Source organism: Hemibagrus wyckioides, linkage group LG03 (genome assembly GCF_019097595.1).
Source record: "Hemibagrus wyckioides isolate EC202008001 linkage group LG03, SWU_Hwy_1.0, whole genome shotgun sequence".
NCBI lineage: Eukaryota > Metazoa > Chordata > Actinopteri > Siluriformes > Bagridae > Hemibagrus > Hemibagrus wyckioides.
In genome coordinates, this window is record NC_080712.1 from 172,501 (window position 1) to 189,212 (window position 16,712).

The window sequence follows — 16,712 nt, forward strand, 5'->3', positions numbered from 1 at the left end:
GCACGCTAGCAGCCAATCTCAGCGGGGGAGATGAGGAAAGCGAGGAGAAAAAAGACAGGAGGGAGTGAAGGCGATAAAAAAAGGAAGGAAAGAAAGGAAGGCCTGAGGGACAGGCAGCCTTAGATGTGCCGATTGGTGGATTTATTCATGCTTGAAACTTGCAGGCTAATCTAACCGACAACTGAGACAGAGAGAGAGAGAAAAACAAATATCCGAGTCGCGTAACGAGTCTCAGACCTAAAGGCCAACCTTAAGCTCCTGTCAAGACGATGTGAGATTGCTTAATTATGCCAATCTCTGGCTTTGGCACTGACGAGACACAAACCGTCTCTCCACTTTCCCTCCATACTATTTTTTGTCCTGCTTCATAATCTAGTCTCAGAGATTTTTTTTGTGATAAACTGAAAATAAAACCCTGTGATATTCAGCAGCCTCGTAGCTGCACACGGATTAAATCAAAGCAGTAAAAAACCTTTCCTGAAACAGATTTTTACAAAATAAATTTTACATTCAGGTAAAATTTCATGTTTTTCTTTTATTTGCACAACGTAAGTCAAATGTGTTGCTTAACCTTTTTGTTGCTTGATGCATTAAAAAAACTCAATTTTATTTTCACATTTATTTAAATTATAATAATAACAAATTACGTCCACACAGAAAAATGGAGTTGTATTCAGAGTTCAGTGAGGATTTAATGCTGAAGTCACACACATCAGCGGTCAGAGAGATACCTCAGGGGGCGGAGTTTACCTAAAACAGGAGTGTGTCTCATAGAACATCATTCAATTAAATACATAAAAGTAAACTCTTTTTCAATTAAAGGATCATCTCTTTGCAGCCCTTGAACAGTGTTGTTTTTCTCCTACAGAGTTTCGATCAGAGACTCGCTACAGCAGGAGATTTATTTATGGATAAAATTCTAAATAAAGTTAAAGTGAGCTTTTAGATCAGAGATGAGATCGGATTTTCGCTTCCAACCTAAAGTTAGGTTTATCATCATCAGAGATCCATCACCGCATTAGACTTTCATTTTTGTTACACAATATTATAGAAATATAAAAAGTAAACACTGTTTTCTTTTTCAGTCAGTATTTTTATCACTGATCCGTGTTTCAGGTGTAAAGGGGAGTGTGTGTGTGTTTAAAGGCAGTGACCTGAACGTGTGTAAAACTCACACACACTTCCTCTGGAGAAACATCTGCTAGCCTCAGTGATGTGAACACACACACGCACGCACACGTACAAACACAAACACACACACACACATTCTCAGGTGATTTTAATATTCTGAGTGTGACTCTGAAGATCCCGAACTTTCCTCACGGTTCTCAATACGTGTCTCAGTGAATCTAAAGGATCTGAGTGTTACAGAGACGAGAATATCAGCTGATTTATGAAAACGTTAAATATCAGGGTTAAATATTAGCATCAGGAAATTGTGGGATTCTCTGGGTAAATAAATAAAAATGAATCTAAAACAACGAAAGAATGATTATTTTTCCTGCCTCATGATTTAAAAGTAGCCTAATGTCTTGGCCACGAAAAAAAACAACTAGCATTCCAGATATAGATGATGCTAATCTGGTGGCTGTATGATTGGGTTCATTGTTAGCTACATTAGCATCGGTAAGTCCAGTAAAAATCCTAAATTTAAACGAGTTAAAGTGTGAAGTAACATGACATCACATAAAAGAAAAAACAAAGTGATCATAAGATTTATTATTATTATTATTATTATTATTATTATTATTTGTGGTATTTAATTCTGGCATGTCCTCAGAGTGGTTCTGATCCAGCGGCTCGGTCTCGGGTGTGAAAGGGAATGGGACAGTGTGAAAGTGCAGTGCGGTGAACGCTAATGTGCTGCGCTTTAAATTTTAAAGAGACGTGTGTGAATAATTGATGGCGGCTCTGGCTGGGAAGTTAAAAGGTATCTCGTCATTACAGAGACACTGTTTGGGGAAAAAAAACACGACATCGAGCTCCAAGGCCGTAGGATGGACTGTACCACAAAAATAGAACAGAATTTAATACGGAGGTATTTTCTATGAACACATACACACACCTCACGATGCTGGACTAGAGGCTTCACTGCACTGCTTGTGTTTGTGTGAACTGAACACTGATGACGATTTGTTTTTATTACACTGATCCACCTGCCCTGTTATAATCTGTTTGTCATTGATCCTTTAATAATTCTGAGGGAAATTCACCTATTGCAGCAATGCATAGGGGCCCAAGTACTGTTTTTCATGTTTTCACTGTTTTTACTTTAACTTTAGCTACGTTTTTATTCCCGTTTTTTTCCTCATCCATCTATGTTTAGTTGTTTAGCAAGAATGTTCTCATAACCACTAGAATGACAACAGCGTGCAAACAATTATCAGGTGGTAAGAAGGTGCTGATTAACAGCAGCACAGCTGAGGTTTATATTAATGCACTCCTCGTTTCTATAGTAACAGCTCCTTCACCGTGAAGTCGACAATAAACCCTCAACTGAATAAAATGATTAACGATGCAGTGAAGTTTTCTGTAAGGAGTCATTTATTTATCATGTGAGGAAGGAGTCTCCAGTGTCAGTGCATTGTAACAGGCAAAGGGTTTTTTTTTGTTTGTTTCTTTCCATTCACTCAGTTAGAGCAGCTCATAATGGCCCAGTCAGGTGAGGTTCATTACTGCAAAGGTTGTTTACGTCCAAATCCGGGGCAGGTGTGAGAGTATAAGGGCAGTATGTAGGTGCAGATGTGCAAATCTGTTGAGGGCAAAGCAACAGCAGCATTTCTGTTCTAACAATTCCAGTTATTGTTAGCGTGTGTAGAATTCTGTAAAGGTGTAAACGAATTTTATCTCTGAAATAAACAACAAATGTCACTGAACACGACCTCAGTTCTGCTGTCTTCATCACACTGTAGTAGAAAGGTGCTGTGGCTCAGATATGTCCCAAGCTTCTGATCATTAAGAATTTGTCTTCCAGATCTCACTGAATGTTTTACTGATTACAAATGTTAAAAGTGCTTGTACCCCTATTCATTGCTGCTTTGCTTTGTATTAATCTCCGGTCATTATTATGTTTGTAAAGATCTGTTTTTTGGGGCTCTGTATTTTTAGACTCCAAACGTTTTGGAGAATGGCCCAAAATAGACATGACCCGCTTTCCACGCATAACTATTACAACAGGATTAAAGTTTACATCCAGTAAGCTGAAGACGTTAGACATTCATCATCCCGTCATTTTCATGAAGGAAACATTCACCAGTTCCACTTCGGTCCTCAAACAAAACCCAAGAAAAAACTATAAGCAAAATGATTTTATATATATATATATATATATTCACTACAATCCGGCTGATAGCATGTTGGTATAAAAATCAGATAAAGAGAAGATTTATTCTCAATGGCTTTAGTGAAATAATCAGTGGAGAGAGAAACATTTTTGGAGTGTTTTCTTCACGGGAAAAGAGGAAGTACAAACCAACTAAAGTCTTTTATTTTTAACTGCATGCATGCAAACTTCAAGGCAGTCTCTGTGGAAATAACATTCCTGACATCATTAATATCCGAGCAGCGTTACTGACCCGACTGTACACACAGGGGCCAGGAAGAGAAACCCAGTTTACACAGAGTGTGTGTGTGTGTGTGTGTGTGTGTTTCCGCACAGACGGACGTGAGCTGTGCCGTACACTGGCGCTGGTGCTTATTACCTTAAAATATCAGCGCTTCCAATTTAGGCCCCCGAGAAACCGCCAGCTCCCACACATATGCTGCAGAATCTGTCGAGAGGAGCGAGGCGAACCCGCTGCTGCTGCTTTGCATTTTGATTTAACATTTCAGAGAGCAGGCAATCTGCTCACCGCGCTCGATTAGCGTGCTACGCTACGCCAACGCAGCGCAGGTAGTCAGCCTTTTCCACCTCATATACCCCGAGGATGGGGAGTGGGGGAGGGGCTGTTTGGTGTGGGGTGAATTTCTAAAAAGGTGTTCGAGCAAAAAGTAAAATGTGAATTCTCTGCAAGGATTCTGAAGAGGAGAAACGAGTCGACATCATCAAACAGGACTGGATGGACATGGTTATAATAATATACATAAAAAAATAATTTAAAAACATTTATATGAAATCAGGCGTTTAATATTCTGTGGTATGCTAATCTCAGGTGATCGTCAAAATGCGATCTTAAATTAGCATAATTTATTATATAATCAAAAATAAATAAGAGTTTAAGATTTCAAAAGGATGAAGTCTCAAGCAAAGGAGTTAGCCACTTTGTCAGATTGTAATGGTGGCATATTAGCTACTATTAGCATATAGGCCTTCTAATCACCAAAAGTGTATGATGTAAAAACACTAAATATTGCACTTCAAACTAAATAAAGCTGCCCTGGAGTTTGAAAAACATACCATGAATATGAAGTTAGCAGGAAGTCAGACACCTTTATGTTAGCTATTATGCTAAATTGCTAGCTAGCCATGTTGTTACACCACCATCAAGACTTTATTTTTTACATATTCGGACTCTCGGTGTGAATCTTGGGGTATTAATTCTCTGAGAGATGAGATTTACAGATTTACAGTCAGACAGTTGAGTTCAGCCGCAAGTCAGTCGCAGTGCAAGAAAATTTCGCAGGTAGTTTCAGAATCATAAGATTTTCTTACTCGATTCTCAGTAGCATGTAGACAGCATGAAGAACCATGTTCAGGAACAACAAGTTTTTCCCCCCAAGGGGTAAAAGTGAAGAAGAAAACTTTTCTGCTTCCATCAAAAGTTCCTTCCATCAATGTTGAAGTTTAGCTAACAGTCTTGTAATATATTTACATATTTATTTATGCTGATGGGACTCTAAACAGGATTGTGGTGCAGGTTCGGTAACAGGTCTGCGTAGGAGTGCTGTGGATTAAAACCCCTCCGGAGGTGTGATTATTATATGTATATTATACGATATGGTATTACTCTGTGTCCTGAGTGTCTCAGGGGAGATTTAAATGCAGCTTTGTGACAGAAGGTCAAATATTAAGATGGGGAGCACAAGCACATTTTTACCCAGGAGGAGAAACAGAAAGGGGTAGTGAGAGGGCAGGGAGAGGGGTATTTAAAGGCCACATAAGGACAGGTGAAGGCCACTGAACAGGGCAGCGCTGGAAAGGTTTTGCTCAACAGATTTCTGCCAGTAATTTAAAAAATATTCAACTAGTCGTCTTTTCTATAGTTTTAAGCAAAACCAGGGGCCTCACTATTTTAAACTCTTTTTTTTACAGAAACAAACTTCAGTTAAGAGTCATACACAGTGCACTGAAGTACAAAATAATAAATCTGCGTATCATGTTGCACTGTTTAAGGACAGTAAATTCTTAACATGCACAAATCTGAAATCTCAGAATTCTGAAACTGAGAGCATACAGGAAGGAAAATTCGTCCCTGAAGCTCGTCCCTGAGCCTTGTCCCTGAAGCTCGTTCCTGAAGCTCATTCCTGAAGCTCATTCCTAAAGCTCATTCCTAAAGCTCGTCCCTGAGCCTTGTCCCTGAAGCTCGTTCCTGAAGCTCGTTCCTGAAGCTCATTCCTAAAGCTCATTCCTGAAGCTCATTCCTGAAGCTCATTCCTAAAGCTCGTCCCTGAGCCTTGTCCCTGAAGCTCGTTCCTGAAGCTCGTTCCTGAAGCTCATTCCTAAAGCTCATTCCTAAAGCTCATTCCTAAAGCTCGTCCCTGAGCCTTGTCCCTGAAGCTCGTTCCTGAAGCTCGTTCCTGAAGCTCATTCCTAAAGCTCATTCCTAAAGCTCGTCCCTGAGCCTTGTCCCTGAAGCTCGTTCCTGAAGCTCGTTCCTGAAGCTCATTCCTAAAGCTCGTTCCTGAAGCTCATTCCTAAAGCTCGTTCCTGAAGCTCATTCCTGAAGCTCATTCCTAAAGCTCGTTCCTGAAGCTCATTCCTGAAGCTCATTCCTAAAGCTCATTCCTAAAGCTCGTTCCTGAAGCTCATTCCTGAAGCTCATTCCTGAAGCTCGTTCCTGAAGCTCATTCCTAAAGCTCGTTCCTGAAGCTCATTCCTAAAGCTCATTCCTGAAGCTCATTCCTGAAGCTCATTCCTAAAGCTCATTCCTAAAGCTCGTTCCTGAAGCTCATTCCTGAAGCTCATTCCTAAAGCTCATTCCTAAAGCTCGTTCCTGAAGCTCATTCCTGGAGCTCTTTTCTGAACCTCGTTCCTGAGCCTCATTCCTGAAACTTCTCCCTGAAGCTCGTCACTGAATCTCGTTCCTCAAGCTCGTTCCTGAAGCTCCACACTTTATTTGGATGGAGTATGTGATGTCAGCAGCGTCTTTTTTCCTCCATGTTCTACTTTGTACAAAAATCATTACAGAGCTGCATATATGAGTCTTAAATGGAAATAAAATCATCAGCAACACATGCTGACTCAAACACGCTGCTGGGTTGCGGTTCTGCACGGGTTTTATTTCTGTTTAATTTTAGCTTTAAAGGAAAACAAAAATAACTAGTGGAGGATTTACTTCAGTAGCAGGTGTTTTGTTCCTTCACCAGACTGGTCGACGTCCTCACATCACCGGCTAGTGACTGCTTTAGTCCACAAGTCTGTACATCTCCTAGCAGGAGGCCACTGAGGGCACTAAAGGCAATAAGATGGCATTGAAAGGGCACTTAATAAGACAGATGGCAGTTGGTCCCAAGGGTACATAGAGGTCATTGGTGGGGCATCATGAGGGCTTTCAAACATTACTACAGGCCATTCAGAGGCGATTTAGAGGGCAGTGGGAAAGCAGTAGGAGAGCTTTTGAATAACACTGAGTAGAAAAATAAAGCAGGAATGCCAAGGGCACTTAGGGGGCATTCAGTGGGCCATTAAAGTGGCACTGAGTAGGGCACTAGGGGGAATTTGAGGTTACTTGCTGCTCTAAACCCTAGCAGCTTTTCCCTGCTTTCAAACATCTCATATCGTTAAATGGTCCTAATGAGTAGATAATTAGTGGAGTCAGAAGTGTTAGAGGAGAGAAATCAATCCGTAACCAGGACTATAGATTGAGTCACTGCTCTGAAATGGCTAAAGGGCTTGAGTTTGAGGAGTTAAAACAGAGCCATACAGGAAGTACCCTGACAGATTTGATGAATTTCCTGTGTGGTTTCGTCAGCAGTGATGCAGCGTTCTAAAAAACATGAGCGGCTAATCCAAGCCAAAATCTCAGTTCCACAATCACCTCCTGTGCTCCGCAGCAGCCCGGGAAAGTCGATTTATTGAAAATAAACGCTTCTAATCATTACGGTTCCCTGGATGTTTTAGATTGCGGCGGTTTCAGGACGCTGCAAAGCTAAAGTAATCACCTGCGGAGTGAATAGATGAGCAAGCGTGTGTGGGGTTCGGCCTTGGCTCACCGTGCTGAGATGAGATTTCTCTCCCAGCGTGCCTGTGATGGATTACTACACCGTCCAGCGTCGAGCTCAGCGACGCCCCAATATTCCTGCGGAATCGACTGACAGGCGATATATAACCCATCAGTTAGGGACCAGCGCACACACTGAACTTATTTTTTTCCAGAGAGCTGGATGTATTGGCCGACTGCCAGCTCTCACAGTGCTGACCAGCTCACTTCAGCTGGGTTTCTGTTGCAAGAGTGAGAATCCAAGCTGCTTTAGTGTGTGTCTAAATTTATGAATAATTAGTCATTTTCTATTGTAAAACATTGTTTATCATATCATTTGTTTATTTATGCAGTAACACCAAATGATCATTTAATAATGGAATATACTGTAGATATAGTAGAGGAATCACTGCAGCTCTAGCTGAGGAACATGGTTAGTAATTACACATTCATATTAATTACAGCTAAATCATTCATAAATCATAACACATGCTAACATCCAACTGTTCAACTGAAGAGCCACATTGTGGATTCAGATATTAAATGTAACTATAAACTGAAAATGTATGATGTGTAACTCTTTAATAACAAATTATAATGTTTAAATTTAACAATTGCTGTGGTATAAGAGGAATAAAAGACTTGGGGATGTGTTGTTAGAGGAAAATAATCACAGCTGTGGTGGTGAGAGTAACTCTGTTCCATAACACTAGTCAGTATTTATATAACACAATGTGCTTATTACTTACTTAAATATGGAAAGGGGTGGAGTTATGATGCAGGGGTGGAGTTATAGGGGGAAATTAGTTGCACCACTAACTCCAAAAATAAAACCATTTAATTATTCCCATAATTAAATCTGCATTTATAAAATATAAATAAATCACAGTTACTTGTTTAACCATCAGTTACTGTTCCTCTTTTTCTCCTCTCATGTTTCTTTTTCTCTTTTATATTTCTCCATACCAATACAGAGTCACAGCAAGATAATTTTTTTTGCCTGAAGACATTTTAATTCAAAACAGAGGGCCTTTTGTCATGGCAGAGGATTGAGGAACACTGTGGATTGAAACACAGCCGGATTGGCTGACCTTACAGCGTACTTGAGAAAATTTGTGCGAAATGTGTTTGTAATTATGGCATGGAGGCAGAGACGGGTCAAAAAAGAGAAAACAGGAGTGACAGAACAGAAAAGGAGGGTGCGAGAGACAGAAAAGGACATAGAGAGAGAGAGATATTATTTATTTATTTGAGAAAAAGGCCTGTCAGAATCTCCTCCAAAGCGCTATACTGTGGTTGTGGAAGGCGTCCTGAATATCAGTCCATACGTTAATAAATAATGAGTGTGTGAGGGTGACGGAGGGGACGAGGGGTATAACGAGCTACAGCTCATCCCTCTATCCTCACTGAGAGAGAGAGAGAGAGAGATTTTATGTTTTTAATATTTTAATTCATTCTTTTTATTATTTGAACTGTATTTGTTTATACTATTATTGCTACCATTGTTATTGATTTGATAAATATCATACAATTTTTGTTCGTCCTGCTCTTTAGAGTTCTGACTCATAGATCGTCCTGGTCATTAAGGTTTTTACTCTCAGATAGTCCTGGTCATTATGGTTCTGACTCTTATTTAGTGCTGGTCATAAAGACTTTGTCTTTTGGTTAAACCTGGTCTTTAGAGTTCTGATTCTTATCCAGTCTTGGTAATTAGGGCTTCGACTCTTGGTTAGTCCTGGTCATTATGGCTCCGACTCTTGGTTAGTCCTGGTCATTAGGATTTTTACTCTTGTTTAGTCCTGGTCTTTAGGGTTCTGACTTTTTAGGGTTCCAACTCTTTGTTAGACCTGGTCAATAGGGTTCTGACTCTTATCCAGTCCTGGTTATTAAAGCTTCGACTCTTGGTTAGTCCTTTTTATTTGGGAACCGACTCTTGGTCTGTCCTGATCATTAGGGATCCAATTCTTTTCAGTCTTGGTCATTAGGGTTCTGACACTTGGTTTGTCCCAGTCTTAAGGGCTCAGACCGTTGATTAGTCCTGGTCATTAAGACTTTGTTTCTTGGATATTTCCTGGTCTTTAGAGTTCTTACTCTTTAGAGTCCGGCTCTTTGTTAGTCCTGGTCTTTATGGTTCTGACTCTTTGTTAGTCCTGGTCTTTAGGGTTCTGGCTCTTGGTAATCAGGACTTTGACTCTGGTAAGTCCTGGAATTTGAGCATTTGATTTGTTTGGACAGGAAATGCACTTTGGCGTGATAAACTGGAATAAAACTACAATTGATTGTCTGATTACTTTTTTTCATACAACATAAAAAAATACAAATGATTCAAACCATTATCAAAACAAAAAGAACAAAGCCAGAGAGAGAGAGACAGAGAGACAGAGAGAGAGAGAGAGAGAGAGAGAGAGAGACAGGTAAAGTACTTACAATAATAAACCCCTTTCTGCTGTCTGTGCTGCTGCGTCCTGCCTCTGGCCGTCTCTTTTATTCAGACATTGTATGATGTCTCTTTTTGTCCTTTTTATGACTTCTGTGAAAAAAGAGACATTAAAAGAAAGAACAGCACTCAGTGAGAGAGAGAGAGAGAGAGAGAGACAAAAATAGGGAGGGACAAACCCATTTAAAATGTCTAACCCCTCTTTCTCTCTCTCTCTCTCTCTCTCTCTCTCACTCTCTTTTTCTCTCTTCCTCTCTCTCTCTCTCCTTGTCTTTTCCTGCTGTCAGTTACTCAACTCTACGTTTTCAAACAGGAGAATAAAACGTCTCCCCTAAGGGATTGTGGGTAATTAGAACCATCTGATTTGGCGGATATTAGTCAGAGGAAGAGAGTGGAATGTATGATGACGTAATGGGCGTATGTCTGGATGGCATTGTTTTGATGAAATCATCTTATTAGCATAGCGCATGACTTCTTCGTACATCCTGACACCATCGACACCGTTCCATTGGCTGGAATGAGTCACATGGTCAGTGACAATACGGCTAGTTTGCATTCGTTAATTATTAAATTAGCACATTAGCCACACACACACACCTAACATTGAAAGAAAAACTAGTCAGTTATTATAACTAGTGAGCTTGGTGTTGATTTTAGTAACTAAACATAACCAGCTAAATAGCTAGAGTGACGTGACACAAGCTAATTTATAAAACAACATTTAATAAACAGAGCGGCGTGAAGCATGTGAAAGATGTACACAGAAGTGTGTGTGTGTTAGTCTAATACACATTCAGATTAGAGCTTGATTATGAGTCAGCAGCATCTGTCCACCCCTTGTGTGTGTGTCACACACACACACACACACACACTCACTCCTCAATCAGTGTGGGACATGCAAGGCCTCGCCATTAAGCGCACCTGCCACCCACAATCAGTGTCAATGGCTGTCAGGTCCCCAACACACACACACACACACACAAACACACGGGTCTCAATCAGCCGGATTGATTCAGGACGCTGCGGGTCTGATGGGGAGACGAGAGGGCGCAGGGAGGATGTGGAATGAGACAAGGCTGAGACTCACTGATTAGAGACAAAACCTTACGGTCCTTCCACTACCTGTCTCACTGTCTATCCATCTCTCTATATATCTGTCTCGCTCTTCCTTTATCCGCCTAGATTCTTTTTTTATCTGTCTCTCCAAATCTGTGTCTCTTCCCTCATGTTTCTCTCTCTCTCTCTCTCTCTCTCTCTCTCTTTATCAACGTCTTCTCTCTCAGCGGTGATGATGGAGTGATAGTGATGGCTCGAGTGTGTGTGTGTGTGTGTGTGTTAGCCATATTAACTGAGCTTTCTTGTGTTGGGTTCTGCAACGAGGAAAAAAGTGTTGAGCAGGAACTGAATATGATCAATACTGCAGGGCCTAACAAAGCGCACACACACACACACACACACACACACACCTAAGACTCATTAGAGTGTGTGCAGAGGATGGACTCCATCTTCCTGTAGATTATGTCAGAAACGCTAGAGGAACTTTCATATATTTCTTCCAAAATGTTAAACATCAGCAGTGTGTGAGCTCAGATCCCAACACTAATGATTACTTCTGATATGATGAAAATTATTATTATTATTATTATTATTATTATTATTATTATTATTATTATTATTATTATTATTATTAATATTAAACTCCTAGGCTCCTCTCAGGTGTGTGTTTGCTTTGGATTCTGGATGAAAGTGTGTGTTGTGTGTATAAATGTAAATCATATGCAGTGAGATTCTTTAAATCCTCTCCAGCGCTCACGCTGCCACAGGAAAGCGACTGTCCTTTCATTTTAAACGCCGAGATTCTGTTCTTTTGTGTCTCTGGGGTTTTTTTTCTTTTTTTTCCGCGTTTAGATTTCCATCAGCGCTCTGAGACGTTACAGCGATCCCGCTCCCAATCAGCACTCAGTAATCCCCGTCAGCGCCGCTCTAATCCCCCGGGGTGCTAATTGGCCAGGAACTTCGCTATTTTGTGTCCCGACTGCCAAATGAGTTCGGAGAGCAGCGATTTCTCTTCTTTAGCAGCGATTATTGAGCCGGCGAGCACCGTTCATCTCCAGCGCGAATGGAGACGGCGTAATTAAACGGCTCATTGTGGCTCGTTGGGAATTCACGGCTCCCGCGCTGTAATTATTATTTTGGCGCGTCACAGCTCCTCCAGTCTTCAGCAGATTGAATTAAACACAGACGGAGCTGCAGTCAGGATCGTGATCAGAGCTCGCTGCAGTGAAATGAGGAAATAAACACCGGTTTAGGGGACGGTTTATAGGCATCTGTCACCCGGTGTTACTGGAACTCTGTGTTTCTCAAAAAATATCCATATGTAGAGTTGTAGAGTGTGTGTGTGTAATTCATTTAAACATGAACATACATATTTTAATATTTAAATATATAATTCATTTGAAGTATGTAAAAATGCCCAAACCCCAAAATAAAAATAAAAGAGCTAAACATGCTAAACGTTTATAATATTAAAGATAATATGATGTTTTTTTGAAATCTAATTATTATTTAATGTTCACTGTAACTGGATATAATATGTAAACTGAATCCTGTCTGTCTGAGAGATGGCGTTCTGGCCTCTGATTGGTGGATCAGGTGTGTCTCTAACAGCAGCTCTGACCACAGCGCAGGTTTATATTAATGCCCTCACTCTGAAACCTTATCGTTTCCATAGCAACAGCTCCTTCACAGGGACAAGCGGACGCTCCTCATAAACGTGTTAAAAACGTGTGTAACAGCTGATCCGTGATTCCAGTCGAGGCTCAGGCGAGTACAACGACCAACTAGTCCTAATTCTGGTGATTTTTTAAGCAGGGTTTCTCTACACTCCACGTGCTACATTCACGCGACACGTTTAGTGTTTGTGTTCCACGGCGTTGCACACCGCCACAAAGGTGGTTGCGTCATTACAGGTTCCTGAGAACCTTCTGTCTCTTGTTCACGCTAGCAGGAGTCTCTCACGCCGCTTGCTGTTGGTGAAGCCGAACCACACATCCTGCAGCTCACTATACGAGTTAAACACTCCTTTTATTTAACATGTAACTGTTTGTTCGCACATCAGATTAGAAAAACAAGCTAACTCACCAGAGACACCAACAATCTGTTTCTTTATATTTTTTTTATCATTTCATCTCTGTAGACAGGAGAAGATGAACCCAGGTTATACTGAACATTTTTCATCCATTTTTGTATGAAAGAACCTAAAGAAACATCAGACCACACATGCTGTAGGATCCGTCTGAGGAATCGTTCAGGACAAACATTTGTTTTCTTTATACCTAATTTGCATAAAACTGATAAAATGTAAATATTTTACTAAAATCACAGCTCAGTATCACTCATACATCGAAAGATTATGGCTTTGTCACTCGTGAGTGTGAACGCAGGACAGTAACAGAAGTGCGACTGGGAAAAGCAGAGTCTTTAACTACTGTAATGTGCGTTTCCTTTTTCTAACATCACTTCCTGTTTTCTCTGCTCTTCCTCTAGAGGACACCGGTGAACAGCGGAGAGGCGTTTCGATGGTTCTTCTAGTCCCAAAGAAACAGTGTCATGCCACATTATACAATAACAGACTCAAAAAATGGATTTAGAAGAAACTCCAGAAACTGGAACTGAAACCAAACCTCGACTGGAGGAACGACAGAAACCAGAGAAACAAGAGACAGACTGAAGGAAGAGAGAGAGAGAGAGAGAGAGAGAGAGAGGGTGGACGAGAAAAGGTTTAACTGTGTAATTTGTTTATTTCTTGTGTAATTATCAACATTTTCAGTGTCTCTGAGTGTTCGGTATCGTAGCTGATCAAGCTACTGATGCTAATTTATAGACAATCAGCAGATGGATTAAACCATTTAAATGGAATATACCATTAACCTGGAATATACCATTCACATGGAGGATGGTGTGATCATGCTGAATGTCTTGCAGCTGTGAGTCGAGGTGACTGAAGGACATGCAACAACAGGAGGTCAACTATGAAGCTGGAATAAACCATTCCTGAGGAGACTGGGGCTGGAGCGCACACATGGTGGGGGTCAGATACAATCTGTCTGTCTGTTCATCTGTCTATCTGTCCATCTCTTTATCCATGTAGCTAAAAAATCCATTTCAGAAGAAAAGGATCTGTCTCTCTCTCTCTCTTTCTCTCAGACTCTCTCTCTCTCTCTCTCTCTCTCTCTCATTCTCTCTCTCAGACATTCTCTTTCTCTCTCTGTCTCTCTCTCTCTCTCTCTTTGTATGTATGTAGACCAAACCATTTCTCAAGAGGATTTTGGGATATTCTGCCTATCCATCAGTCCATTTATTTAACTGTCTCTCTGTCCATCTCTCAGTGTGCACATCCATCCATCTATCCTTCTATCTATCCATCTATGATTGGAACAAACCATTTCTGATCAGGCAGGGGTTGATCATTCATGATCTACTTCCAGCGTCTCATGATGTGACCTTATCGAATGACAGTAATGACATCATAGATGTGACATCACAAACAGATATGATCAGTCGCCTCGACAAACTGCTGCCAGATGATACGGAGGGAGGAAATGCGATAGTACGCCAGACCTGCAGCAATAATCGGAAAACGAAATTCTTCAGAGTTTCAGTTCATTTCAGGCGCCGGGACGAGAGACACAGCCAGTCAGTTCTGTACTTTTCCTTTAATTCCCGCTGTTCAGACGTTATGCAGGGCATATTGTCTTGCTAACAACGTGTTGTAATTTTTAATTTGTGATGTGAAACGTCTTGATTTATGGAAAAACACTGGATCCTCAATTGTTTTGGATGAAATTATTTAATAACCATGTGCTGTTACAGAAGTACAGAAAGGCTGTGCATTTATGATTTATTCCTCTGTCCAGAGATCTTCACTACAGCATCAGTTAACAGCTAAAGAGGCATCATTCTGGGCTGAAGTCACCAAAATGGGTTACAAAATTAAATAAAAATAAAATTAATAGTATTTAATGACTTTGCAAACTGTTTGATACAAGTTATGATCGGAGCATTTTAGCTAAACTTTTAACTAAACATCTAGCTCATTTATAGCTTGACAGAACAAGGTACTGAATATAGTTAGCTAGCTAGTGTTACACTGGAGTGCAGACCTAATCACCTAGCTAGCTTTCCAACACTGTATACTAAATAAACAGAAGAATAAATAGAAGAAAACTTTATAATGACATACAGCCTCTCTGGACTTCTGTACGTTTGAGGCACAAGGAAATAAATTAAAGGTAAATTTTTAAAGTACTAAAATTAGCAAAGATCTGCTAGCTCTCTGCACCAGGTGAGCTGAAGTGAGAAAAATAATACGGAATAACTCTAGAGCTTAAAATTCCTCCCAGTAACTCTGCCAGATCAGTTAATTATAGCTAGCTGGCTAATGTTAGCATTTAATATTATCAACATGATTTAAAGATTCCTGAAAGAAACTGTTTGTTTGTTAACTGGCTAAAGTTGGCAGTTAAATGGTGAATATTTATGAAGGATTTAAAAGGTTTGCTAACTGATCTTCAGCTCGTCTGGTGTAACAGATCAGATCTGCGTTCACGTGAAACTAAAATGATGGTGTTCAAAACGTGAATGATGTAACTTGCTAGCGCTGTTGCTAGCTCTAATGCCCTGCTGTTGCATGTGTATCTGTGTTTTGGGTTTAAAGATACTGAGAGTTTGTATATCGTTGTTGTGATGCTTTTATGTGTTCAAACGAAAGGGAAAAAAAGACCAAAAAAAGTTGGAAAAAAATAATTTGATGTAATTTTTATTCTCACATGTAAAATTAAACATTACAATCACAAACCGTGTGTGTGTGTGTGTGTGTGTGTGTGTGTGTGTACCAAGAGTCAGGAAGCTTTTATTGTAATTTTGCCCACACAGTTGGTACAGTACCCACTGAAATGAAACCAGGTTCCTCCAGGAGCTCCACATAACACAGGTCTTCATAAAACAACACAGAACTAAGAATATTAACACACTTCTGAGTTCTACAAAAAGGATGAAGAGTGTGTGTGAGGGGTGTGTGGGATTGTCATGCAGTGTCTGGTGTAAATGTCTGTGATGGAGGGAAGAGAGACTCAGATCTTCTCAGCAATTCCCAAACCAGGCAGTGATGCAGCTGCTCAGAATGTTCTCGATGGTTCCTCTGTGGAACATGGTCAAGATGGGTGGACCCTTTCCTCAGCCTCCACAGGAAGTTGAGATGCTGCTGGGTTTCTGGTGGTTCTTCAAAGAGGATCCATCCATGTAGCATAGAGGATGTTCACCCAGTGATCTTCTGAAGTCAACAACCATCTAATTTCACCAAATTAAATTTAAAAATATATATATATATATATATATATATATACACAATCATGTGAAAAAATTAGAACACCCAATGAAAGCCTGTGTTTTTTTTAACATAGTTAAACATACAGGCATTAGATCTTCATTTTAAGATTCAGGTAATATAACTAAACAAATAAAAACAAAGAAAAGTCTTTTTTAAATTATCTGTAAAATGTAATTTAAAAAAATCCAATTTCTTGTGAGGAAAAAGGACACACCCACATTTATTTGTACTTAAAATGGATAAAATGACCTACAGGTGTATCACATCAGGTGCAAATTATTAGAACATTCCAGAGCATTGTGAAGGAGACTTGTCTTATTTAAACCTTAGACATTTAGCTTGGTTTGCTCTTAATTGTTGAAGTGAGAGATATCACCATGGTGAGATCCAAAGAGCTCTCTGAGACCTTCAGAAAGAAGATTGTTGATGTTTATGAGTCTGGTAAGGGATATAAAAAGATCTCAGAAGAATTTGTAATCAGCCATTCCACTGTCCAGAAAATCAATGGACAACATTTAAAACAACTGCC

General features: G+C 40.1%; 1 protein-coding gene across 3 annotated transcripts in view; it reads left to right on the forward strand.

Annotated features, from left to right (window-relative positions):
- Positions 1–15,631, forward strand: part of cxxc4 (CXXC finger 4) — a 43,658-nt gene extending 28,027 nt beyond the window's left edge. For all 3 annotated transcript variants that reach the window (XM_058386615.1, XM_058386614.1, XM_058386616.1), the window contains exon 3: positions 13,342–15,631. In XM_058386615.1, the coding sequence (XP_058242598.1) occupies positions 13,342–13,386 (45 nt within the window). In that variant the 3' untranslated portion in view covers positions 13,387–15,631. The remainder of the gene's footprint in view (positions 1–13,341) is intronic.
- Positions 15,632–16,712: the final 1,081 nt, after the last annotated feature.